General features: G+C 42.1%; 1 protein-coding gene across 1 annotated transcript; it reads left to right on the top strand.

The window, feature by feature from the left end:
- The first annotated feature begins 181 nt into the window (after nt 1-181).
- LOC135527000 (brain-enriched guanylate kinase-associated protein-like) lies at nt 182-26701 on the top strand. The gene is made up of 6 exons (XM_064955671.1): nt 182-252; nt 6969-7130; nt 9506-9572; nt 20506-20613; nt 22728-22811; nt 25202-26701. Exons 1-6 carry the CDS (start codon nt 182-184, stop codon nt 26699-26701), a joined length of 1992 nt encoding a protein of 663 aa, XP_064811743.1.
- The last annotated feature ends 861 nt before the right edge of the window (nt 26702-27562 follow it).

Genomic DNA, 27562 nt, shown 5'->3' with positions numbered 1-27562 from the left:
GCAAAGCTGTTTTTTCTGTGCTCTGTTAGCAGGGTCAACAGTCAACCTAGATAGACAACTGCTTGCTGCCTGACTCCACAGGCAAGACTTACAGCTTGAGTGGTTGGTGATAGAGGTCACACTCTGCATCAGCGTCATCAGCAACTAGAAAACAAATGAAGGTGAATGCACAGCGAAAAATATGAAAAAGATATATATTGGGAAAACAGCTCTCAAAGCCCAGAGAAATGGTTGCAAGCATCAGAAAAGAAGGTAAGAGTGGTGGTTTGACTTATAAATGCCATTGATTTCATGTGAATCAATCATATTCATTGGAGAACCCATTCCAAAAGATTTTGACTCAATACTACCAAAATAATCAAAATGTCTTTTCAACTATACACCACCTGTACGACCATCTCACGGTACCAATTTCTCAGTCAGTCATTCTCAGTCATCAGTATTCTATTTAAACTTTTAGACATATAACCTTCTAAACCTGGATGTATTATACAGTACCAGTCCAGTGTTCTTCAGAATTTTTTATATTTTCTACACTATTTTCTAACAGTGAAGACATCAAAACTATGAAATAACACATATGTAATCATGTAGTAACTAAAAAAGTGTTAAACAAATCAAACTATACTTAAAATAGCCACCCTTTGCCTTGATGACAGCTTTGCACACTCTTTGCATTCTCTCAACCAGCTTCATGTCACCTGGAATGCATTCAAAATTAACAGGTGTGCCTGGTTAAAAGCTCATTTGTGGAATGTATTTCCTTAATGTGTTTGAGCCAATCAGTTGTGTTCTGTCAAGGTAGGGGTGGTATACAGAAGATAGCCCTATTTGGTAAAATAACAAGTCCATATTATGGCAAGAACAGCTCAAATTAGCAAACTACAGTCCAACGTTACTTTAAGACATGAAGGTCAGTCAATACAGAACATTTCTAGAACTTTGAACATGCAGTCGCAAAAACCATCAAGCACTATGATGAAACTGGCTCTCTTGAGGACTGCCACAGTAAAGGAAGACCCAGAGTTACCTCTGCTTTAGAGGATACTTTCATTAGAGTTAACTGCACCTCAGAATGCAGCCCAAATAAATGCTTCACAGAGTTCAAGTAACAGAGACACATCTTAACATCCTTTGTTCAGAGGAGACTGCTTGCAACAGGCCTTCATGGTCGCATTGTTGCAAAGAAACCACTACTAAAGGACACCATTAAGACGAAGAGACTTGGTTGGGCCAAGAAACATGAGCTATGGACATTAGACCGGTGGAAAACTGTCCTTTGAGATTTTTGGTTCCAACCGCCGTGTCTTTGTGAGACGCAGAGTAGGTGAACGAACGGATGATATCCACATGTGTGGTTCCCACCGTGAAGCATGGAGGAGGAGGTGCGATGTTGCTGGTGACTCTGTAGCATGGCTAACACAGCATTCTGCAGTGATACGCCATCCCATTTGTTTTCAACAGGACAATGACCCAACACATCTCCGGGCTGTGTAAGGGCTATTTGACCAAGAAGGAGCGCGATGGAGTGCTGCATCAGATGACCTAGACTCCACAATCACCCGACCTCAACCCAATTTTCAATGTTTGGGATGAGTTGGACCGCGGAGTGAAGGAAAAGCAGCCAACAAGTGCTCAACATATGTGGGAACTCCTTGAAGACTGTTGGAAAAGCATTCCAGGTGAATCTGATTGAGAGAATGCCAAGAGTGTGCAAACCTGTTATCAAGGCAAAGGGTGGCTCCTTGAAAGAATTTCAAATATGAAATATATTTTGATTTGTTTAACACTTTTTTTGGTTACTACATGATTCCATGTGTTATTTCATAGTTTTGATGTTTTCACTATTATTCTACAATATAGAAACATAAATCAGAAAAACTCTGGACTGGTACTGTATAATACATCAGGTTTTGAAGGTTATATGTCTAAAAGTTTAAATAGAATACTGATAACTGAGAATAACTGAGAAATTGGTACCATGAGTAAGTGGCCTAGTGGTTAGAGTGTTGGACTAGTAACCGAAAGGTTACAGGATTGAATCCCGAGCTGACAAGGTAAAACCGTTCTGCCCCTGAACTAGGCAGTTTACCCACTGTTCCTAGGCCGTCCTTGAAAATAAGAATTTGGTCTTAACCTCTTGAAACTCCCCATCTCGGATCCGGGATTGTGACTAAGCCTCAGGCTCATTAGCATAACGCAACGTTAACGATTTCTGAAAATCGCAAATAAAATTAAAATAATGCGTTTGCTCTCAAGCTTAGCCTTTTCTTAACAACACTGTCATCTCAGATTTTCAAAATATGCTTTTGAACCATAGAAATTGACTAATTTGTGTAAGAGTATGCAAAGCTAGCATAGCATTTTGTGTAGCATGTAGCACGCAACATTTTCACAAAAGCCAGATAACCAAATAAATAAAATCATTTACCTTTGAAGAGCTTCTGATGTTTTCAATGAGGAGACTCCCAGCCACATACCAAATGCGCAGTGTTTCCTGAAAGCGTCTGTGTGTAGGAGAAATCGTTCCGTTTTCTACATTGCGCCTGGCTACCGAAACGAACCGAAAATGCAGTCACCTACAACGTGAAACTTTTTCCGGATTAACTACATAATATCGACCGAAACATGGCAAACGTTGTTTGGAATCAATCCTCAAGGTGTTTTTTCACATATCTCTTCATTAACATGCAGTTCATGGAAGCTTGCTTCTCTCTCTGTGCCCCATGGAAAAATACAGGCAGGTGACTTTTGCGCACCAATTTCGGCGCAGGACACCGGGCGGACACGTGGTAAATGTGGTCTCTTATGGTCAATCTTCCAACGATCTGCCTACAAATACGTCACAATGCTGCAGACACCTTGGGGAAACGACAGAAAGGGCAGACTCATTCCTCTTGCGTTCACAGCCATATAAGGAGATCATGAAAGACAGAGCCTCAAAAATCCTTGTCATTTCCTGGATGCCAAGTCATCTTGGTTTTGCCTGAAGCTCACGTTAAAGGGCACGCACAGAGAAGATATTTGTATTTCTGGACACGTCAGAGTGTTTTCTTTCGAACAGTAGCAATTATATGCATAGTCGAGCATCTTTTTGTGACAAAATATCTTGTTTAAAACGGGAACGTTTTTCTTCCAAAAATGAAATAGCGCCACCATAAGTGTAAGAGGTTAACTGACTTGCATAGTTAAATAAAGTTAAAATAAATAAAAATAATCTTGTCAAGCTGTCAATTTTTTGGGGGTCAATCTACACAAAATATGTCAAACAGCACGTTTTTTTATATTTATTTTATATATATAAGATGAATACAAATGTAATAACTAAAATATAGTTGTTGCATAAGTATTCAGCTCCCTGCGTCAATACATGTTAGAAATATCTTTGGCATTGATTACTGCTGTGTCTTCTTGGTTAAGTCTATAGGAGCTTTGCACACCTGTATTGTGCCATTTTTGGCCATTTATTCTTTTCAAAATTATTCATGCTCTGTCAAGATGTTGGGGAATATGACTAGACAGCAATTTTCATGTCTTGCCATAGATTTTCAAGCAGATTTAAATCAAAACTGTAACTTGGCCACTCAGGAACATTCACTGTCTTCTTGGTAAGTATCCAGTGTAGATGTGTCCTTCTGAAAGGTGAATTCTTCTCCCAGTCTGGTGTACAGCAGATCAAAGCAGGTTTTTCTCTCGAATTTTGCCTGTGCTTAGCTCCATCCCGTTACTTTTTATCCTGAAAAACTCTGCAGTGTTTGCCGATGTTAAGCATGCCCATACCATGATGCAGCCATCTCCATGCTTGAAAATAAGGAGGCAGTTACTCAGTGATGTGTTGTGTTTTTTCCCAAACATAAGGCTTTGCAAGTAGACCAAAAACTGTATTCCTTTCTTCTTCATGTTTTGGAATAGTTTTATTCTGTATATTCGTATTCTTCTTTTCACTGTCATTTAGGCCATTATTGTGGAGTCACTACAATGTTGTTGATCAATCCATCAGTTTTCTCCCATCACAGCCATTGAATTCTGTAGCTGTTTTAAAATCACCAATGGCCTCATGGTAACATTCCTGAGCAGTTTCATTCCTGTCCTGCAGCTCAGTTCAGAAGGATGACTGTATCTTTGATGTGTCTGGGTGGTTTAATACATCATCCACAGCATAATTATTTTAACTTGACCATGCTTAAAGAAATATCCAATTGTCTGATTTGTTATTGTTAGCCATCTACCAATCACTGCCCTTCTTTACTTGACCGAGGGTCCTTACAGATATTGTATGTATGGGAGACAGAGGTTTAGTCGTAAAAACAAAAAACAAAAATCACACAAAGTGAGTTCATGTAATTTATTATGTGATTTGTTAAGCCACATTTGACTAATGAACTAATTTAGGCTTGCCTAAACAAAAGGACTGAATAATAAAGCAAACAATTATATTTACTTTGTAACACAATAAAAATCCAAGGGATCTGAATACTTTTGAAAGGCGCTGTATTAGTCTCCTCTAAATCCCCAGAGCAAACTGCTCCCTGTTCTACGCTCCCTTTCCGACCTACTTTATTTCCAGCCTCTCTTTTTCTTTGTCTGTGTATCTTTCTCTCTCACACACACGCAAGCACTCATGCACACATTCTCTCTATCATTTACCAAAGAAAAACGTTTGCACGTTAGAGAAACTCTCCAGAGTTTGTCAGTATTCTCCTGTATAATACAGTACTTTATACGACCAAACTTATTCACCAACTGAGCAACCCCAGTCACATCCTTCTTCCCACAAACTCCTTATGGCATTGTATCTTGATAGAATCAGAATCTCTTTCTGGTTTGCCAGTGATGACACGCTGGAGATGTGTGTAATGGGACTCACCATTACATTGCGAGCTGCCCTGGCTCCCTATACAGTGGGGAGAACAAGTATTTATACACTGCCGATTTTGCAGGTTTTCCTACTTACAAAGCATGTAGAGGTCTGTCATTTTTATCATAGGTACACTTGTTGAGAGACGGAATCTAAAACAAAAATCCAGAAAATCACATTGTATGATTTTTAAGTAATTAATTAGCATTTTATTGCATGACATAAGTATTTGATACATCAGAAAAGCAGAACTTAATATTTGGTACAGAAACCACTGTTCGCAATTACAGAGATCATACGTTTCCTGTAGTTCTTGACCAGGTTTGCACACACAGCAACAGGGATTTTGGCCCACTCTTCCATACAGACCTTCTCCAGATCCTTCAAGTTTTGGGGCTGTCACTGGGCAATACGGACTTTCAGCTCCCTCCAAAGATTTTCTATTGGGTTCAGGTCTAGAGACTGGCTAGGCCACTCCAGGACCTTGAGATGCTTCTTACGGAGCCACTCCTGAGTTGCCCTGGCTGTGTGTTTTGGGTTGTTGTCATGCTGGAAGACCCAGCCACAACCCATCTTCAATGCTCTTACTGAGGGAAGGAGGTTGTTGGCCAAGATCTCGCGATACATGGCCCCATCCATCCTCCCCTCAATACGGTGCAGTCGTCCTGTCCCCTTTGCAGAAAACAATCCCCAAAGAATGATGTTTCCACCTCCATGCTTCACGGTTGGGATGGTGTTCTTGGGGTTGTACTCATCCTTCTTCCTCCAAACACAACGAGTGGAGTTTAGACCAAAAAGCTATCTTTTTTTTACATTTCAGACCACATGACCTTCTCCCATTACTCCTCTGGATCATCCAGATGGTCATTGGCAAACTTCAGACGGGCCTGGACATGCGCTGGCTTGAGCAGGGGGACCTTGTGTGCGCTGCAGGATTTTAATCCATGACGGCATAGTGTGTTACTAATGGTTTTCTTTGAGACTGTGGTCCCAGCTCTCTTCAGGTCATTGACCAGGTCATGCCATATAGTTCTGGGCTGATCCCTCACTTTCCTCATGATCATTGATGCCCCATGAGGTGAGATCTTGCATGGAGCCCCAGACCCCGGGTGATTAACCGTCATCTTGAACTTCTTCCATTTTCTAATAATTGCGCCAACAGTTGTTGCCTTCTCACCAAGCTGCTTGCCTATTGTCCTGTAGCCGATCCCAGCCTTGTGCGGTTCTACAATTGTATCCCTGATGTCCTTACACAGCTCTCTGGTCTTGGCCATTGTGGAGAGGTTGGAGTCTGTTTGATTGAGTGTGTGGACAGGTGTCTTTTATACAGGTAACGAGTTCAAACAGGTGCAGTTAATACAGGTAATGAGTGGAGAACAGGAGGGCTTCTTAAAGAAAAACTAACAGGTCTGTGAGAGCCGGAATTCTTACTGGTTGGTAGGTGATCAAATACTTATGTCATGCAATAAAATGGCAATTAATTACTTAACAATCATACAATGTGATTTTCTGGATTTTTGTTTTAGTTTCTGTCTCTCACAGTTGAAGTGTACCTATGATAAAAAAAAATACATACCTCTACATGCTTTGTAAGTAGGAAAACCTGCAAAATCGGCAGTGTATCAAATACTTGTTCTCCCAACTGTAGCTATCAATGGAAGATCATTACCGCTCGAGGCTCCATCTATCAATACATACCCACGGGCCTTCCTTGGCTGGGACTTTTCACACCATGCTTAATTAGTTTTAATCTCCATTTCATACCTCTCTCTTTTGCTCTTATCGAAGTCTGACTGTGTTCAGGTTATGTAACAGTACTGTGAACAATTAGTACCTTTTGAGAATTTAGTCACAATTCAGAAGATAGTTGATATGTAGATTACATATTGTACATTGATACATGTGTAGATAATAAATTATATATTATTTTTCTAATTGACTGTGAAATGTTGTTTTGTTCATTCATATCCAATGTACATTATGTCTAGTCATGCACTTCAATTACCTAAAAGAATATTCAGCCGTTTGGGCACAGCCTAAATGAAGACCTCATGATACCATGAGCTGTTTTGACCCTGTCTGTCTGCCCGTCACTCTACTTCCTGTCTAGTTCTCTACATGATCACAAGGATGATTTACACAAGCGCCTGTCCTACACCACCCACAAACTAGAGATGGTGGAGTCTGAGTTTGACTCCACCCGTCAGTACCTGGAAACGGAACTCCGTCGAGCCCAAGAAGAGTTGGAGAAATTCACTGACAAACTACGCAGGTATGTCAGCCCCGTTACATGACGTCAGTCCCGGTACACCATGTCAGTTCCTTTACCTCATGTCCTTCCCGTTACTCCATGTCAGTCCCGTTATGCCATCTTTATTCTCTTACCAGAGCTCCTATGTCTAACAAAGCGTGACTATGCCATCTTTCACTTCAACCTAATGACAAATCGACTGATTCAACTGAGTCTGCATTGGGAATAATCTAATGCAAGGTTCTACAACTATTGTCTATGATCCTATCCCTGCAGTAACATTGCTACCAGGCTACCCTTCCACATTGCTCTGGCCAACTGATTTTTCTTCTTCCAAGATTAGTCTGGATTTCTCTCCCTCGCCAACAATTTCTATAATACGAACACATTCTGACATTCTGATTGGTCCCAGAAACCGATTGGTTACTACATAAGGAAGTTATGAACTTTGATACTCTGATTGGTTAGATTTGTTAGAGACGATCCAATCGCTGATTAATTTGTTTTGTACAATGCCCCTCACTTTGAAGTTACACAAACGACTTCTAGGATGACAGTTTCAGACTTAATGTATGTAGCGATCGACAGAGCAGTGGAATTCAATTCAGGGTGAGTCATCTGGCAGGCAGGAACACACCTTGATTCAACTAATCAAAGTCTTCAGTCCGGACCATAATTAGCCGAATCATCTGTGTTACTGCAGGGCAAGATGATCGAAAGCCAGTATTAATTCAAATGTAAGTAATTTACAACAGAAGTACATATGTAGCCTGTGGCTTTTCCTTTCACCAGAGACAAATAAAACATTTTATTTTATTTTATTAAGAGGTCACATTTTCTGACTTAAAGTAATTGATATTCCCAATTAATAAGGTGAGACGGGAGAATTGAAACATATTTTGGAGTTGTTTTAAAAATCACATGTACTTTAACACTGTGATGTAGAGATTTCAAAATGTACATTTGTCTGCTAACTAATAGTAACATTCAGAGAACTGTGCTAAATGGGGCTTTTTCACAGTTCTGCCTTCAGTCTGAAAAAATCCCGATGTTACAATTAACCCCAATAGCAGGGTTAGTTGAAACAGTATATTGGACATTATCTTTAATAGTACAACTGAGTAGTAATTCAACAATGTTAAGATTTGAAAATGATATATTTGGATGGAAATACATTTGACAAAATATTGTTATTTTATATTTTAGGCATGATATATTTAAATATCATATTTTGTATAAGCATTCAACATTATTTTTTCTAAGGTGTAATCTTAGTTGCACTGCCAACATTTATGTAAACATCTTAATTTGTCTATATACTATATCAGTTTAGGTAAGGGGTAAGTTGTAACACTGTGTTACAACTAACCCCAAGTATACTAATTAAAGGCTTGTTAGAAGAAAAATATATTATTGTCATGAACTATATTCATCTAAATACCTTATCTTACTGATAACAAATATATACTGTATGTTAGATATATGGAGAATGTTCCACAGATCAATAATCACTTGATTCATGAATTTCAAAATTTTTATAGTCATGTTTGTAAAGACACTAACCATCGACTCATTGAATAACACCTTTCTAAGTGGCTTCTAATTGGAGTTGTTTATTCTGTAACCCGTGTTACAATTGTCCCCGGTCTCTCCCTGCAATACCAAATGTTTTTTGGCCTACAATTTAACTTGACAGGAAAAAAAAAAAATTAAAAAAAAAAAATAGAACGTGTTATGAGATCAATCATTGTTGAGCAGCCTAAAATATAACCTCTAAGTCCACTTCTAAAGCACCGTCTTCTTCTATAATAGACCTTTTTTACAATGAATCTCCAAATGCTTGTATCCAAACCCCCAAGTGACCGGGGCCAGTGATAATAACATGCAGAAAGCACTGTGTGCTGACAGAGATAGTAGCCTAATGCTGGTAATGATTTAACTAATGGAAGGTGAAAGAACAGTTTATTCCATTAATCCCACTAATGTTTTGGAAGCCGACCAGACAGTGTTTTGTGCTGGGAAACACACCTCGACCCGCGCTGAAATGTTGCCAAAATCCTCAGCTCATTCATGAGTCATGCATAAGTCCTATGGGTTTGATTCTGCATTTTCCATCACCTTTTCTCTCCTAAAAAAAATAAAAAATTCTGCTTTCATCACATGAAATGCATTTCTCCATGCTTCAATTGTGAGGATTCACATCTAAAAAGTATTACTGTACAGTATAGTACAGTAAATCAGATATATCCATTGAATGATCTTGAAATTCAAATAACTGTTTTTGGATTTTCATATTCATCATCTTGAATTAAAGGGGCAATGAATTATTTGGTTTTGAAAGCATATTCATACTCAAGACTATGTTTCATCAATGTGTACTCTTTCCTGTCCTGCAGGATCCAGAGCAGTTATGCAGCTCAGCAGAGGATCAATCAAGACCTGGAGGACAAGGTGCACAGGACAGTAAGACACCTGATCAGCCATACACTCTGCTGCTTCAGCCATACACTCCGCTGCTTCAGCCATACACTCCGCTGCTTCAGCCATACACTCCGCTGCTTCAGCCATACACTCCGCTGCTTCAGCCATACACTCCGCTGCTTCAGCCATACACTCCGCTGCTTCAGCCATACACTCTGCTGACACCCACTTCAATACTACACAATGTTTTCACTTTTGACACTTTGATTTGCTCCGCCGGTTAAGCGCAATCAAGCAGAACTGAAGTAACGCCATCCTTCACATTTGACTCCACTGAGCCGGTGTACAGTTAAATGACCTAAAAACAACTATTGTTCCTGGCAGTTTGTTGTGAGACTCCCAAACAGCATTGTGTCTGCCTCTGACAGTCTATACTGGTGTCAACGAAGAAACTCAGAAACGGCATCTCACCCTCAGGTCTCCTGGAATCTTCCCGAGACCTGCGAGAAGACCATTTGAATTGGCAACATTTCAACTTTGAAATGGCATTCCTACCTTCATTACTCTGTGTTACAGTACATCACCTAGTGTGCCCATAAAGTCCTGTCCCTTAAGCACTTCTTCACTCCTGTATCTCAAACAGTTGTGGCGGAGGGGCATTACCAAGATGTTGGTATGGACATTGCAGGGAGAGATTTGTTGCGTCCTAATGCTCCCTGTAAGTACCTCAGCTCTCACTTTGTACTCATAAATAATGTAGGAGGTGGATGGAGGTTTGCTCTACACACCCCACAGGCCACTCCGATGGCACCCTTGGGGCCCCTGGTGAATACAGCATCTAAGGAATAAGCTCTATTTAGGGCAGCCTGGGGTGCAGCTCCATTGCACCACACTCCAATGAATTGAAAAATCGTGTTTACTTCCCCTGCAACCATTCCAATGATGGTTGTCAAGTTGATGTCTTGATAGTTACACCTTCGCCGTGCACCTTATGTTGCATTTACAATGGTGTTATTTTATTATTTCATATCCTTTAAGATAAAAAAGGCTTTAGAATATGAATGTTGCTGATAAGGCTGACCTGTTGGTCAGGGTCTGGCGTCAGTGCATGAAAGGGGAAAGCCCCAGCTCTGTTTCACTAAGCAACACATAGAGCATAGCATCACATACGTACGTATGCAAGCACGCTTGCATCACACACACCCTCGTCCCTCATGGAGAGACGACATAACAGAAATGGTAGCGTCACGTCTGTCAAAAGACTGCTGAATGCAACGACTAACGAGCAACCGTAGTTCTGGTGCTTTGGTTTCCCCGTCACTGGTTATTTTGACTTATCAGGATTGGGTGAAGATGGTACTTAAACGTGGGGGCGGGGATTTCAAGCAATGATTTCAAGCAGAACGTTATTGGAAGGGGTGGAGCTTTGTCTGAGATCTTCCGTTTAGGGGGGTTTGAAACTTTGTTAGTCTCGTCAGTATATTTTCCTTATACATCTCCCACCAGAACCTGATCGAGCATCTGACGCAATCTCACACACGTGCACACACACGGCTCTGAGGCACCTTGGTCCCTGTAATTGGAGCTTGGACTGATGGGCTCTAGGAGTGAGTGAGTGTGTGTGTTTGTTTGAAGACGTGTGCGACAGACTGCTAAGAGGCTTACCAGCGTTGTTTTGTAAAATAGAGCCAATATAACATAGGCCAAACAGTAAAAATTATAATAAGAACAGCTATCATGAAAATATTAAAAGTAAGAACACCTAAGAATGGGTATATTGATTATTCCATACGCCTCCTGAATTGAGGTGGAGCTGTCTCTCTTGGTGATCGGCTATGTGGTCTGTGGTTTGAGATCTTAGATGAGAACTCCAGTATAATTGATCCAAACATGCGGTCTCCCTTGGTGAGAGGCCCCTCTCACCACTCTAAAAGCAATTACATGATCAGAGACGGAGCGCAATCCATGTCCAAATTGATAGAACCTGCCATAGAACCTTGTTAGAAAACTACTACAACTTCTTTTTCTGGGCATATCTCTCCCAATCTCCCCCGACAAGAGCGCCCCTTTCCATTCGTTCCTCCTTCAGACCCCAAAGACACTGTCATTACTGTTCAAGATGAGTCCCTGGTCAGGCCTCAGGTCCATATTTAAGACGTACTGTATGACTGTATCATGATTAAAAAGAGATTTTTAATCTCATCAAAACAAAAGTTTGAGTCAATGGCTGATTCTCCGTGGCCATTTTAATAGAATACGACTGTGTGAAATTAATTTATTTTCCCAACCACCTCTTCTTAGATGATTAAGACGATTGCCTCAGGCAAGAGATTGTGGTGATAACACTGTTCATACAACATTGTCTCAACATTGACTCTAGATATGCCTATTTGTGGGCTACATGTTTTGTAGGCGTATTATATCCATTGGTGCTGAGGTATAAGAAAACCAATAGCCTATCTATTACATGTCGTTATATGACAAATTTCGAACATTGATCCAGGCAAAGTACTGTACATTATTTACCCCAGTTCTACAGTATGTGTATTATTCGCTGTTTCTTCACCCATCACTCTTTAGCACGTCTGAGTAATCAGAATTGCATTGTCACAAAAGACAACAGCCACAAAATGTATCCTGAATCATATTCTGTCACACACTTCTACTGTATTCCAGTCATGTGATTTTTTTTTAAGTGGTTGGCTTTTCAAAGGAATTAGCTTCCTTGGACCTTGGTGTAACTAATCACCATTCATGACAGGAAGTAGTACAGGATTGCTTCAAAAGCATGCCTCATTGTGATTGCCATTCCTTTTGATGTCTCAAAATGGCATTTTAAGGGAAAAATATTTCTCGAGCAGGAAATGGTCTTAGATAGACACTCGGTGACAGAGGTTCAATCAAATCATGCAATTAAAAAGTTCTGGAGGAGAAACTACAGGGAAGGTCATTAGAAAAAAAAAATACAACCCAAACGATTAAAATAACCAAGTAAGAGAATAGAGTGGGAGGATTTCCACAAGGGTTTCTATTATTTTGCATAGGGACAAGAGTTGTTTCAGACCATGTTACTCAACTACGGCCCAGAGTGTAACCTGGTCAGGTCACACGGTCAGTGAAAAACCCTCCCTGGACCCTGGCTGTGGCGACTCCAGTGTTGACAGAGCTGTGGAGCTGTCTGCCTGGTCAGTGCTGAAAAGCCATTTGGGCGAAGGACAGAGGAAAGGGCCCTCTCCAGGGTGCTGAACTAGTGCTGCCCAGCCAGCAGCACACAGAACCATATTAAATATAATTTTAACTGTACCTTAACTATGTCTAACACTTCTCTAGCTCTACATAGATCGAAATAGTATTTCGTAAAATACCATTTTGAACTGTATATGGATTAGTAGAATACAAGGCCCCCAGAACAAATGTGTACCCCAATGACTACTTTAATTAGCCCATCAGAATAGAGTGGAAAGCTTAATGAAGTCATGGTTCTATGAGGAAGGGTTAGCTTGCCTCCTCATGACACCAGTGAACAAGGTAATTAGTGGGGCTGAGGCCCCTGAAGTGGTTGTTGTTTTTGTTAGTGTTATTGTTGTCCAAAGCCACCACACACGATCTGGGGGCGAAATAGCTAACAGCTAATGAATGATTCACATACAGTATGGCACCTTGAGGGTAATATTGCTCTTGTGATCAAGGAGATGTTTGTGTGTGTGCTTGCACACAAGCAGGGGTGTGTGTGCCTTTCAAGATCCCGGCTAAGCAGGCAGCTCCCGGCCCTACTGGCACTGCAGTGAGCGGTGCTGACACTCTTAGTCTAATTAGAGTTCTCATCAGGGTGTGCTGCCTTTCTGCCATGCTCACCAGTGTGCCAGAAGAGCCTGTTTTCTGAGCCGTACATTTCTCAATGTGCTATTCGCAGTGCACTCATTAGTCAATGCTTTTCAATGAAAAGTGTAAATTACACCCAGGGGATAGGCATCACAGAACATACAGCTCACCAAATTGGGTTATTGTTGCCACCGTTCTGCTTTTTTGTTTGTCTACCAAGCTTCTTCAAATCAAATTTATTTCTAAAGCCCTTCTTACATTAGCTGATATCTCAAAGTGCTGTACAGAAACCCAGCCTAAAACCCCAAACAGCAAGCAATGCAGGTGTAGAAGCAAGGTGGCAAGGAAAAACTCTAGAAAGGCCATAAACCTAGGAAGAAACCTAGAGGAACCAAGCTATTTTATTTTTTCAAATTTATTTCACCTTTATTTAACCAGGTAGGCTAGTTGAGAACAAGTTCTCATTTACAACTGCGACCTGGCCAAGATAAAGCATAGCAGTGTGAACAGACAACACAGAGTTACACATGGAGTAAACAAGTCAATAACACAGTAGAAAAAAAGAAAAAAAGAGTCTATATACATAATATATCCCATTTAGCAGACGCTTTTGTCCAAAGCGACTTACAAGTCGGCTGGGGCCACTACTTTTACATATGGGTGGCCCCAGCGGGAATCGAACCCACGACGCTTGGCGTTGCAAGCGCCATGCTCTACCGACTGAGCCACACAGGACCCATGTGTGCAAGAGGAGGTAGGCGAATAATTGCAATTTTGCAGATTAACACTGGAGTGATAAATGATCAGATGGTCATGTGCAGGTCGAGATACTGGTGCAAAAGAGCAGAAAAGTAATTAAATAAAAACAGTATGGGGATGAGGTAGGTCAAATGGGTGGGCTATTTACCAATAGACTATGTACAGCTGCAGCGATCGGTTAGCTGCTCAGATAGCACATGTTTAAAGTTGGTGAGGGAGATAAAAAGTCTCAAACTTCAGCGATTTTTGCAATACGTTCCAGTCACAGGCAGCAGAGAACTGGAAGGAAAGGCGGCCAAATGAGGTGTTGGCTTTAGGGATGATCAGTGAGATACACCTGCTGGTGCGCGTGCTACGGGTGGGTGTTACCATTGTGACCAGTGAACTGAGATAAGGCGGCGCTTTACCTAGCATGGACTTGTAGATGACCTGGAGCAAGTGGGTCTGGAGACGAATATCTAGCGAGGGCCAGCCGACTAGAGCATACAGGTCGCAGTGGTGGGTGGTATAAGGTGCTTTAGTAACAAAACCGATGGCACTGTGATAATCTGCATCCAGTTTGCTGAGTAGAGTATTGGAAGCTATTTTGTAGATGACATCGAAGTCGAGGATTGGTAGGATAGTCAGTTTTACTGTGGTGAGTTTGGCGGCGTGAGTGAAGGAAGCTTTGTTGCGGAATAGAAAGCAGACTCTAGATTTGATTTTAGATTGGAGATGTTTGATATGAGTCTGGAAGGAGAGTTTAGAGTCTAGCCAAACACCTAGGTATGTATAGATGACCACATATTCTGGGTCGGAACCATCCAGGGTGGTGATGCTTGTCGGGCGTGCGGGTGTAGGCAGCGAATGGTTGAAAAGCATGCATTTGGTTTTACTAGCGTTTAAGAGCAGTTGGAGGCCACGGAAGGAGGGGTGGCCAGTCCTCTTCTGGCTGTGCCGGGTGGAGATTATAACAGAACATGGCCAAGATGTTCAAATGTTCATAGATGACCAGCAGGGTCAAATAATAATAATCACAGTGGTTGTCGGGGGTGCAACAGGTCAGCACCTCAGGAGTAAATGTCAGTTGGCTTTTCATAGACGATCATTCAGAGTATCTCTACTGCTCCTGCTGTCTCTAGAGAGTTGAAAACCGCAGGTCTGGGACAGGTAGCACGTCCGGGGAACAGGTCAGAGTTCCATAGCCAGAAGAGTTGAAACTGGAGCAGCAGCACAGCGAGGTGGACAGCAAGGAGTCATCAGGCCAGGTAGTTCTGAGGCATGAACCTCAGAACCCAAGGGGGGGTGCCAACACAGACAGGAAGATCACGTCAGTGACTCAACCCACTCAAGTGATGCACCCCTCCTAGGGACAGCATGGAAGAGCACCACTAAGCCACTGACTCAGCCCCTGTAATAGGGTTAGAGGCAGAGAATCCCAGTGGAGAGAGGGGAACCGGCCAGGCAGAGACAGCAAGGGCGGTTCGTTGCTCCAGTGCCTTTCCGTTCACCTTCACACTCCTGGGCCAGACTACACTCAATCATAGGACCTACTGAAGAGATAAGTCTTCAATAAAGACTTAAAAGGTTGAGACAGAGTCTGCGTCTCTCACATGGGTAGGCAGACTATTCCATAAAAATGGAGCTCTATAGGAGAAAGCCCTGCTGTTGGCTTAGAAATTCTAGCAAAAGTAAGGAGGACTGCGTCTTGCGACGGTAGCATACGTGTAGGTATGTACCACAGGACCAAATCGGAAAAACAGGTAGGAGCAAGCCCATGTAATGCTTCGTAGGTTAGCAGTAAAACCTTGAAATCAGCTCTTGCCTTAACAGGAAGCCAGTGTAGAGAGAGGCAAGCACTGGAGTAATATGATCAAATGTTTTGGTTCTAGTCAAGATTCTAGCAGCTAGTAACTGAAGTTTATTTAGTGCTTTACCCGGGTGGCCAGAAAGTAGAGCATTGCAGTAGTCTAACCTAGAAGTAAAACAAGCATGGATTCATTTTTCTGCATCATTTTTGGACAAAGTTTGATTTTTGCAATGTTATGTAGATGGGAAAAAAAGCTGTCCTTGAAACAGTCTTGATATGTTCGTCAAAAGAGAGATCAGGGTCCAGAGTAACGCCGGAGGTCCTTCACAGTTTTATTTGAGACGACTGTACAACCATTAAGATTAATTGTCAGATTCAACAGAAGATCTCTTTGTTTCTTGGGACCAAGAACAAGCATCTCTGTTTTGTCCGAGTTTAAAAGTAGAACATTTGCAGCCATCCACTTCCTTGACTGAAACACAGGCTTCCAGCGAGCGCAATTTTGGGGCTTCACCATGTTTCATCGAAATGTACAGCTGTTTGTCATCAGCATAGCAGTGAAAGTTAACATTATGTTATCGAATGACATCACCAAGAGGTAAAATATATAGTGAAAACAATAAAAATGGAACCTTGAGGAACAAGATTTACAGTTGATTTGTCGGAGGACAAACCATCCAGAGACAAACTGATATCTTTCCGACAGATAAGATCTAAACCAGGCCAGAACTTGTCCGTGTAGACTAATTTGGGTGTCCAATCTCTCCAAAAGAATGTGGTGATCGATGGTATCAAAAGCAGCACTAAGGTCTAGGAGCACGAGGACAGATGCAGAGCCTCGTTCTGATGCAATTAAAAGGTAATTTACCACCTTCACAAGTGCAGTCTCAGTGCTATGATGGGGTCTAAAACCAGACTGAAGCGTTTCGTATACATTGTTTGTCTTCAGGAAGGCAGTGAGTTGCTGCGCAACAGCTTTTTCAGAAAAAAATGAGAGGAATAGGAGATTCAATATAGGCCGATTCTAATAAATTAATTTATATTTTCTGGGTCAAGGTTTGGCTTTTTCAAGAGAGGCTTTATTACTGCCACTTTTAGTGAGTTTGGTACACATCTGGTGTATAGAGAGACGTTTATTATGGTCTTGCTAGTTTTCTCAGCATTGACGTACCCAACATGCATTACCTGTTATCCATTAGCTAGGCTTGTCACGGATTGATGTAAAAAATCTCAAACAGCAATCAAACTTGACCTAGATAAAGACATGAACTAAAGCTTCTTCAAAAGATACTGTCTCTCACCCTAAGAATTGAACTGGGGCCAGAAGGGAAAAGGAGATAAAGAAAACCTAAAATATTTAGTTGAAGCACATCAAACTTTAGATTAATTGGCTTTCAAGTCACAAATAGCCAGCCCTATGCTTTAGAGACTTGTAGGCATTTCAGAGAATTTTACACTGATTGATCATTGAAAACTTTTGAGCAGGTCGTTGTTTATTTCTTGAGGGGCTGATATCCTTTTTTTTCAGGTTACAAATTGTATTTTTTCTCAGAAGCCTGTAAATCTTGTATTTCTCTCTCCCCTTCCCCAACTCTAGTATACAGTAATTGCATCTCGATGGGGGGGGGGGGGTGTAAGCTCTGTTTGTTGTCAGGTGAAGACAGCAGTTCAGTGGAGACAGACAGGCAGGGGGATATAAAAATAAATAAATAATGAACACACTGCAAAACACAATTTAGCTCCAAATGGAGGCTAAAGTGAGGGACAAGGATTGCATCTGCATGTACAAATATGATTTTTCAATATTCACATAAGCCCAGTAGTATTCTGCAGTCTATGATAAAAAAAGGTACTCTAACCTCTGTAAATTGCCTTGCTGCCCCATTGTGTGAGGCATTGGTATATCAAATTATCTAACTTTGGCTGGATGTGGATGAAAGTACAGTAGGCTACACTGTCGACTCTATGGGGAACAAAAAAAGTTTTCAAGTCAGCCACTGGATGGCCATGACTAGGTCTGTTGCAGTGACCATATTACCACCACAACGCCAGTCATGAGTCATGACTGCAGTAAAATTCTACTTGACCATTGATTGTAATCTCCTCTTATGCACTCTGGACACGCATTAGTAAAACCCAACTCGCTAATGACTATCAAGTCGCTAATGGATGGTACTCGGGGCTCTATTGTCTCTCTAACCACTCTGGCATCAATGCAAACGCAATCGAAAATCACATCAAACACTTCTCAAAACAGTACGTGCTTTTAAAACTCACCTCACTGTGATTGATCAATTTGAAGGTTTGAAACTGAGTGAAAAACATGGTCGTTGTAGATGGTTTCAAAGCCTTACAACAAAATGGACAGCGCATTCTAAGGTGAAGATTAATTCAAAACATGCATATGCATATAGATTATGAGCCCAAGCCAGAAAAAAAATGAATTAAAATGATTGTGCGGTTATACAATACATAGCCTACCACATATTACACACTGCAGCCTACAATTATAGTGAATTGTATTTGATTTTGAATAGCCTAGTAATAGGGAATTTTTTTATAGTTTCATAATGAATAGGTTGACATCCACAGAATCTCACCACCTGTCCACCTCTCCTCCCTCTGTCCTTCATTCCTTTCTCCAGCACACAGAGGGGATCACTTTTACACTCAACATAGCCACTTCCAGTGGTGTAAAGAACTTCAGTAAAAAATACTTTGAAGTACTATTTACGTAGTTTGAGGTATCTGTACTTTATATTTTTGACAACTTTTACATTCCTGAAGAAAATAACATACTTTTTACTCCACACATTTTCCCTGACACCCAAAAGTACTTGTTACATTTTGAATGCTTAGCAGGACAGAAAATTGGCCCAATTCTCGCACTTATTAAGAGAACACGTGGTCATCCCTACTGCCTCTGAGCAGGGAGACTCACTAAAACACACACGCTTTGTTTGTAAATGATGCCTGAGTGTTAGAGTATGACCCCGGCTGTCCATAAATAAAAACAAGAAAATGGTGCAGTCTGGTTTGCTTAATATAAGGAACTTGAAATGATTTATACTTTTATTTTTGACACTTAAGTATATTTAAAACCAAATACTTCTACTCAAGTGACTCACTTTTACTTGAGTCATTTTCTTTACTCATGTATGACAATTGGGTACTTTTTCCACTACTGGCCACATCATATGCGCACTCTCACTCTCTCCAGACTGGGAAAAAATAGCCTTTCTATTTTTTTCAGCTAAGTTCAATTATATTCTTCTTACTATAAAAGCATATAGTATTAAATTAATGGCACGGGACTTAGAAACATATCTTGTCTGCTAAATGAACAAGCCTACAGCCTGTGGCATGGCACATAGCCAGATTACGTACAGTAAGACGACTCATATTGTTCTTCTGAAATAAATGTTCTTCACATCATAATGTTTCTTTAAACTTGCCTAAAATAAACAATGGATTTATTGTGATGGTGTATATTTAATTGATTTAGACATTTTTTTTTAAATGTAGATGTTCCAAAGGTGCTTGTATGTGTGGAGGCCATTACTCACTCTCAACCCCAACAATTGTAATTAAATAAAGCCTCAAACTGTACTGCCAAGATGGTATATGACCATGTCAGTCATCATATGCAAATCTATAATATCCTTCACTCTTTTAATCTATGGGCAACCTCTAGACGATTTCTAATATTCGGATGTTAATCAGCCCATGGCAGAATGTCAATCCAAACAGGTTGCAGATTAGGGTATTCAACTAACCCAAGAAACAGTTGAAGTGAGCCATTCAAATTTAAGCTAAATGTAATGGCTATAACTCACATTTTTACAATTTCCACCTTCCCTGGAGTGGACACTGTCAATACCTTTCTGGCAACTTTACAAACCCATTCCACGTTAGGAAGGGCTAGTTTTGTGAGAGGTGGTTTTGGGATGTGAAAATCTCTGAAAAAAGCCAGGGACAAGGCGTTAGCAGCTTTGGAGACTCATGTCAGTCTCCTATGTCGGAGGCCTACGGCAAGACTCACCTTCCCCCAGAGTGAAAGGCATTACAATGTGGCACATAATGTGCCTGAATGAGACCGCCAAAGCAACATGCCAGAGCAGATTAATATGAGACTTACAGAATGGATTTGAATATCAATGCCAACCTGTTGCTTGAACTGACTTCTATTAAAACTGCTCCCCCACCCCGTGTTTCAAAAACCCTTGTGCGGTGGAGACTCAATGATGCATCCTTTGTCAAATCCTATCACACAACAGGGGATTAACAATTATTGGGTGAAGGGGGAAAGGATCTTGTTGGCATGTAATTGTTTGAGGCTAGATCTCAGGAAATACTAAAGGTGTCAAACATTGACCATTGCTTTAACCACTTTAATTTCTCAGGACTATGATCGATGCTCCCCCCCAGCAGAGTTATTGATTTTATTTGGCACTGGCCAGTGAAGTCTCATTTTAATTAAGACCTGCTACTGGCATAGAGAGCAGGAACACTGACTGACTGGCTGACTGCTCGACACCTCTTCTCATTCTCCTTTCTCTTCCTGGTCTTTCAATTCCTCCGCTCGCGCTCCCTTCCCTCCTTCAGTCCCAGCACCATGAGGACGAGAAAAGAGCGCTGAGCCGGGAGATCATCACCCTCAACAATCACCTCCTGGAGGCCAAGATCACCATTGAAAAGCTCAGGGGAGACAATGTGAGTATACTGTATAAGCCAGTCGTTGCGCATCGGGGAATCACTGAAACAACTAAACGGCCAGGTAGACGACCAATGCCCGGTGGCGGCCTTGCCACGTGTGCCACCTATAACATGAACCCAACATTAAAAACCTGCGCTGATAGTACATTCTTTGAAGTGCTACTGTCTGGAGAGAGACACGTGAAAAAGTATCTGCCCCCTTTCAGATTCTCTATTTTTGATACTGAATGTTATCAGATCTTCAACCAAAACCTAATATTAGATCAAATAAAAAAATGTTTTGTACTTATTTTACTTATTGAATTTTAACAAAGTTATGCAACACCCAATTCACCTGTGTGAAAAAGTAATTGCCCCCTTACACTCAATAACTGGTTTGGCCACCTGTAGATGCAATGACTCCAACCAAATGCTTCCTGTAATTGTTGATCAGTCTCTCACACTGCTGTGGAGGAATTTTGGCCCACTCTTGCATGCAGCACTGCTTCAACTCATTCATGGATAACATGGGCCCCATTGTGCCTGGCGAAAAGCAACACACTGCATTCCACAGTAAGAACCTTCTACCAACGGTCAAGCATGGTGGTGGTAATCCCAGACCTAATCCCAATTGAGATGTTGTGACAGGACATGAAACGAGCAGTTCATGCTTGAAAACCCACAAATGTTGCTGAGTTAAAGCTGTTCTGCGTGGAAGAGGGGGCCAAAATTCCTCCACAGCGACGTGAGAGACTGATCAACAACTACAGGAAGCATTTGGTTGGAGTCATTGTAGCAAAAAGGTGGCAAATTACTTTTTCACAGCATACAGTACATGCTTGTTCCTTGACAGACTGGCTTGGTGAATTCAGGTGAAAGCTATGATCTCTTATTGATGTGACTTGTTAAATCCACTTCAAATCAGTGTAGCTGAATGGGAGGAGACCAGGTTAAAATACTGATTTTTAAGTCTTGAGGCATGAATTGTGTGTGTGTGCCATTCAGAGGGTGAATGGGAAAGATAAGTGCCTTTGAACAGGGTTTGAATTAATTGGAGATGGCTAACTGATTCTAATATGAGGAAGACCAAATAAGTCATTAGGTTGACTCTGGCTGCATTTACAGATGTGGAAGGAAGAGTTGGGTGCAACGGTAAATGTGTCTTTTGTCACCTATTTTTTGTTGTTGTACCTACTTCTGTTAGCAACAGCTTTCACAGCTAGCCATTTTCCTCTGGTTGCAGCCAAAAGCTATTCTCTCAGTTAGCATGGAACTTCTTCACATCAGAGTCCTGAGAGAAAACAACATGGCTGACATTGAGACATCAATGACTGGATGAGACAGGTCTTTGTGCTGCCTTCAAACTACCACAGTCCCAATTGTTCTGTATGTGAGAAAAAAAATTGCACACAGTTAACTAGAAGGAGAATTGAAGCTGTCAAAGAAATGCCTTTGATGTTTATGAGAGGGCTGTCAGAGCTTGCTGTGTCACAGAGGAGTTGCAGTGGGAAAGCGAGAGCATGGATACAGACTGACAGAGAGGAAGCTTACTAGCCTAGCCTCTAGATCAGAGAAGAGCCCATTTCAGAAGCCCCGTAATGAAATTACAGTGAAGAGTTTTATTGCATTTGAAAAAAGTCCCTCAGAGTTAATACGATTTTGCGGATCATTAAATTAATGCCATTGTCAGCGCCACAGGGGCCTGATGAGAAAAACAAGCACTATTTTCTGGGTGGATGGATTTGTTCCGTGGCCGATGATGCGTTTGTTACTTCGATTGGGTTCTCCCAAAGTGTTAGACCCTCAGAGCTTTAAATTGAAGTAAACATGTGGGGTTGTCACAAGAGGGTTGAGGGGGAAAACAGCTTCAGGATGTAGCAATCAATCTGGAATATTTTTTTTCGGGGACATTCTTTGTTGTTTGTCAAGCATTGGTAGGTTAGCAACGCCACATGCTGAAATGACTGTTTGGTCCCATTCTACTTGGTTGTAGTAATACCATGTCATTACATGTAGCAACCTATTTGAAACAAATGTTGGGTCAGTTACTCCCATTGCAATTGATACAGTTCTTAGTCTGCAAGGCATCCCAACCTATGACTCAACAGTGTTTAATCTTTCCCAATTCCCAGGACCTTTACAGGAAGGACTGTAACCTGGCAGCGCAGCTCCTCCAGTGCTCCAAGTCACACCACAGAGCCCACAAGCTATCCGAGGTGAGTTCTGCGCTGCTCTACACTCACACTAACATGTAGCGCCACGTATCATTTCCCCTGTTGATTTCACCGTGCAAAACCGCCTAAGACAACATCTAGTCCACTCGAAGGGGAGTAGGAAGTGAGGTATGAGAGAGAAAAATCCTCACAGTTCCTCATAAAAAAAAAAAATCCTCAAAAGACGTGGGACTACCTTCTAAACGTAAGGTCACGCATATATGGATGAAGTAGTAATGCAGCTATGGTATGAAATTGACAGAGTTATTGAGGTACTGTAGGATATCAGCATCCACAGCTGCTGACTCATTCGGCTCCCCATAATCATACTCCGATGAAATAACAGTGATTGGCTTTTGAAAGCACATTCCTCCTTTCGAGTCGACAAAGTGACCAATTCCAGAGCATTGACGAATCCATCACAAATGCAGCGATGAATATAGCCGAGTGCGATCAAAAGGATGCTGTATGATTTGCACTGGGACTTAACTCTGCTACCCAGCCAGAGAAATGTATAGTGTACAGAGGAGCCCCTCGGGAAAACTGCTGAAAACGGCGTGTTGGAGTGAGACGCATTAACAAAAAAAAATAGCTCCATACTTCAAAACACTGGTATTTTTTCTGCTAGGTGTCTATTTTCAACAACAACAAAAAACAACAGTGGCTAATTTAGAGTTTTTTATTCTCAGCTGGAGACCTTGAGCACTGGTCTAATTTAAATTGAAGCTGCTCCCGGTGATTTTTATTTATTTATTAAGGGCCTACACACAATACCCAATAATATCAGAGTGGAATTGTTTTTCGAAATGTTTACAAATGAATAAAAAATGAAAAGGTGAAATGTGTTGAGTCAATACGTATTCAACCCCTTTGGTATGTCTAGCTTAAATACGTTCAGGAGCCTAAATACGTTCAGGAGTAAAAATGTGTTCAACAAGACACATAATACATTGCATGGACACAATAATAGTGTTGAACATCATTTTTAAAATTGACTACCTCATCTCTGTACCCCACACATCTGTAAGATCCCTCAGTCGAGCATTTCATTTCAAACACAGCTCAACCACAAAGACCAGGGAGGTTATCCAAAAAGGGCACATATTTGTAGATGGCCCAAAAAATAAGCAGACATTGAATATCCCCTTTAGAGCATTTTGAAGTTATTAAACCACTCTCCATATTTTTAGGATAGTGGTGGTTGCATCATGTTGTGGGTATGATGGTAATTGTTAAAAAGAATTACCAGAATGGATCTAAGCCCAGGCAAAATCCTAGAGGAAAATCTGGTTCAGTCTGCTTTCCACCAAACACTATGAGATGAATTCACCTTTCAGCAGGGCAATAACCTAAACAAGGCCAAATCTACACTGGAGTTGCTTATCAAGAAGACATTTAAATGTTCTTGAGTGGCCAAGTTACATGTTCAACTTTAATCTACAGCAAGAATTGATTGGTTGTTCATCGTTGCTAGACAACCAATTTGACAGAGCTTGAACATTTTAAAGAATAGTGAGCAAATGCTGCACAATCCAGATGGGTAAAGCCCAGAAAGAGAGACGGCAGTAATCTCTGCCAAAGGTGCTTCTACAAAGTACTGACTCAGGGGTGTGAATACTTATGTAAATTAGATATTTTGGGATTAAAATGTCAATAAATGTGCAAACCTTTGGTGTGGTGTATTGTGTGTTGATGGGTGGGAACAATTTATAAAAAGAACTAAAAAACATTTTGAATTCAGGCTGTGACAACAAAATGTGGAATAAGTCAAGGGGCATGAATAGTTCGAAGGCATTGTACAAGTGAGGGTTGATGAAAGTGTGTGTCTTGATGTACCTCTGTCCATGCGGATGTGTGTATCCTACAACTTAGCGATTGTAAACTGAGAAATTAGAAAAAGAAGGACCAAAGCACAGTAACGGAGGGGTTGTGGTCGGCAAAGTTCTGACAAGTTCATTAGAGGGTCCCAACGGGTGTCCGAGCTGGCCTGAGTAAACACACAATAATAATTTACTTCTCCAAACTCAAACTCTAGACTGGAGTCTAGGGAACAGCATTGACAAAAACAGCTGTGCGGATGTGGCAAGCATTCGATAATGGCGTGGTTGTGAATATGTATGGGGAGATTAGATAGTGGTTGTCAGCATTGTATGAATCTATATGCAGTCTATTTTTAGGAATGCTTTGTTGTAGAAAAAGTTATGCTGGTAAAATAGTTAAAACATTACGGTACTTTGTTAGAGCAGTAGTAGTCCTCCTTTGTTATTGATTGCTGTAATTTCTGAATCCATCTCTTAAATTCACTCCCATTTCTTCCTTTGTTTGGCTATCCAGGTTTCTTTCCTTCTCTCTTAGAATTTCTCCTCACCATCCCGCTCTCTCTCTCTTTCCAGCTGCCCATTGACTTCCAGGAGCGGGTGAGCTCCCACATAGAGAAGCACGGATGCGACGTCACAATGGCACTGTGCCACTCATCCTACTCCGATGCTGTGCCCACCGCCATCATCGCCAAGGTGCTAGAGAAGCCCGAGCCGGGCAGCAGCTGCCCAGTCACCCACTCAATCAGCCCCCAGCCATTGGTGGACGAGGGCGATGACCATGACTTCGTGACCAATAGCGTGGTCGGTGAAATCTTTCAGCGCCGTACCGCTTTCCGGACTGCCGACCTGTACTGTAGCGACACGGCCCTCTACTGCCCCGGGCGCTGGCAGGAGCGCAGGCAGAGTGTAGAGGTCCACGGCCTCCACAAGGATCTCTTCCTCCAGGCCCAAAACTCCAACCTTCAGGAGGTGGCCTTCCATTCAGGTAACTTCTCCCAACACAGGGCCCCCTCCTTCCACGGAGAGTTTACTGTGAGCTCCTTGCCGCTCTCTAGCTCCTACTCCAGCTTCAGCCAGGCTTCCGAGGAGGAGAAGGGAGGGGAAGGCTGTGGCGGCGCCACCAGCAGCACCATGTCCTCCTCCCACCAGGCGCTCTACATGGACTGGCGGGATGGGTGGTATGGTGAACACAAGAGCACCTCTTCTTATGAGAAGGACAGCCCTCCCAGCCTCAGCCTCTTCCCCAAGTCCCACAGCTTCCAGCACATGGCGATGCTGTCTTCCCCCAACCCGGCGAAAGGCGGTGGTGGCTCTTCGCCAGCGTACGTGCACACGCCATCCTGCGGCTACAGTGAGCCGTACCACTCGCCCCACCTAGCATCGTCGCACAGCCAGGGCTCGGCCCAGGGTGGAGGAGGACTCCGGGTGGTGGAGCGCTCGGACAGCCAGGCCAGCATAGGTGTTCCCACCGAAGAAGAACTGTCTGGAAGCTGGAGGCAGCTGAGTGTAGAGGACATCAACTCGTACTCCTACAACTGCAATACGGGCCGCATGTCTCCCTACAGCTTTTCCGAGCAGCACTTCACCTTCCAGGAGGGGGACGCGAACGTCTCTCTCCACAGCCATGTGCTGGACCAGTGCTTGGCCGCTGCCGTCAGTGGTGGCGGACTCTCACCCAGTCCCAAACACCCCAGCATGGGCCTGCAGGGCAGGCCCCAGCCCCTTTACAGAGCCAAGGAAGACAGCCAGGACTCAGAGTGCAGCCAGTTCCTCTCAGGAAGCTTGAAGGACAAGGAGAGCGGGGCAGCTGGAGCGGCACGGGGGACCATGAACAAGGAACATGTGGATGCGAGCCCCAACAGCTTGGCCGAGTCCTTAGACCACCAAAGCTCCCTGGAAGCCCCCGGTCTGCAGCAGCAACACTACCAGAGGGAGAGAGTGAGGCCCAGCCTGAGCCTAGCTGTTCCCAGGAAGAGTTCTCAGCACCACCAAAAATTTGGAAGCACAGGAACAGGACTTAACAGGAAGGACAGTCTTACCAAGGCCCAGCTGTACGGCACCCTCCTGAACTGAACAGCTCGGTAACACTTTAGACTTGACAGGTATAATGCATCATGATGCGGTTATAATTAATTGTAAGACTTGTCAATAGCACGTATGACCCCTTATAAAAAGTCTTTATATTATCTCAATGGCCAAATAACAGCAATTGTGAGCAAGTTGAAAATATACTTCATAAAAAGCCATAACATATTGTAACCCTTGTAATAAGAAATAAAAAGTTAATGCGTGCGTATAACAAGTAATAAAAAAAATACAATTATACCAGTTAGCTTGAAGTAGTGTTACCAACAGCTCTTCCTTTTACGCGTGACGATTATGTACATCATGTTTTCTGTGGCAAACACACAGTTGGTGTGGATTTCAGATGTTTTTGTAATCTGGTGAAGGCAAGCTTCAAGCGGTCAGATGCTACATAGCTGTGTTTTTTGGGGGGCTGTTTATGTCATGATATGGTGTAGTTATCAGAGAGACCAGACACCAGATTTCCTACAGTATATAATCCCTTATTCTCTGAGACAGCCATTCAGCAAGCTCAAAGCTATTTCGGAGAAGGCTCACAAGACAAATTATCGCTTAACAATTATGACAGTATTGAGGCAGTAACTATTGTACTAAATACATAAGCTATTAGCATTTGAAGTATGTCAGTAACACAACATAATTTAGTACAAGCATAATGTCTACCATTCATTTCGGGAGACAGACAGACCTATGCTGTGAGAGCTAAGCGCTCCAAGTTCCCATCAAACCCCCGCTATTGAGAATTTCATTACAATGGCATAATACCAACTAAAGGCTACATAAACTCCTCAGCAAAAAAGAAAAAAAAGAAACATCCTTTCACTGTCAACTGCGTTTATTTTCAGCAAA

This window comes from Oncorhynchus masou, chromosome 32 (assembly GCF_036934945.1).
Source record: "Oncorhynchus masou masou isolate Uvic2021 chromosome 32, UVic_Omas_1.1, whole genome shotgun sequence".
Classification (NCBI taxonomy): domain Eukaryota; kingdom Metazoa; phylum Chordata; class Actinopteri; order Salmoniformes; family Salmonidae; genus Oncorhynchus; species Oncorhynchus masou.
The sequence above is the reverse complement of the archived record's forward strand: the minus strand, read 5'-3'. Positions and strand labels throughout refer to the sequence as shown.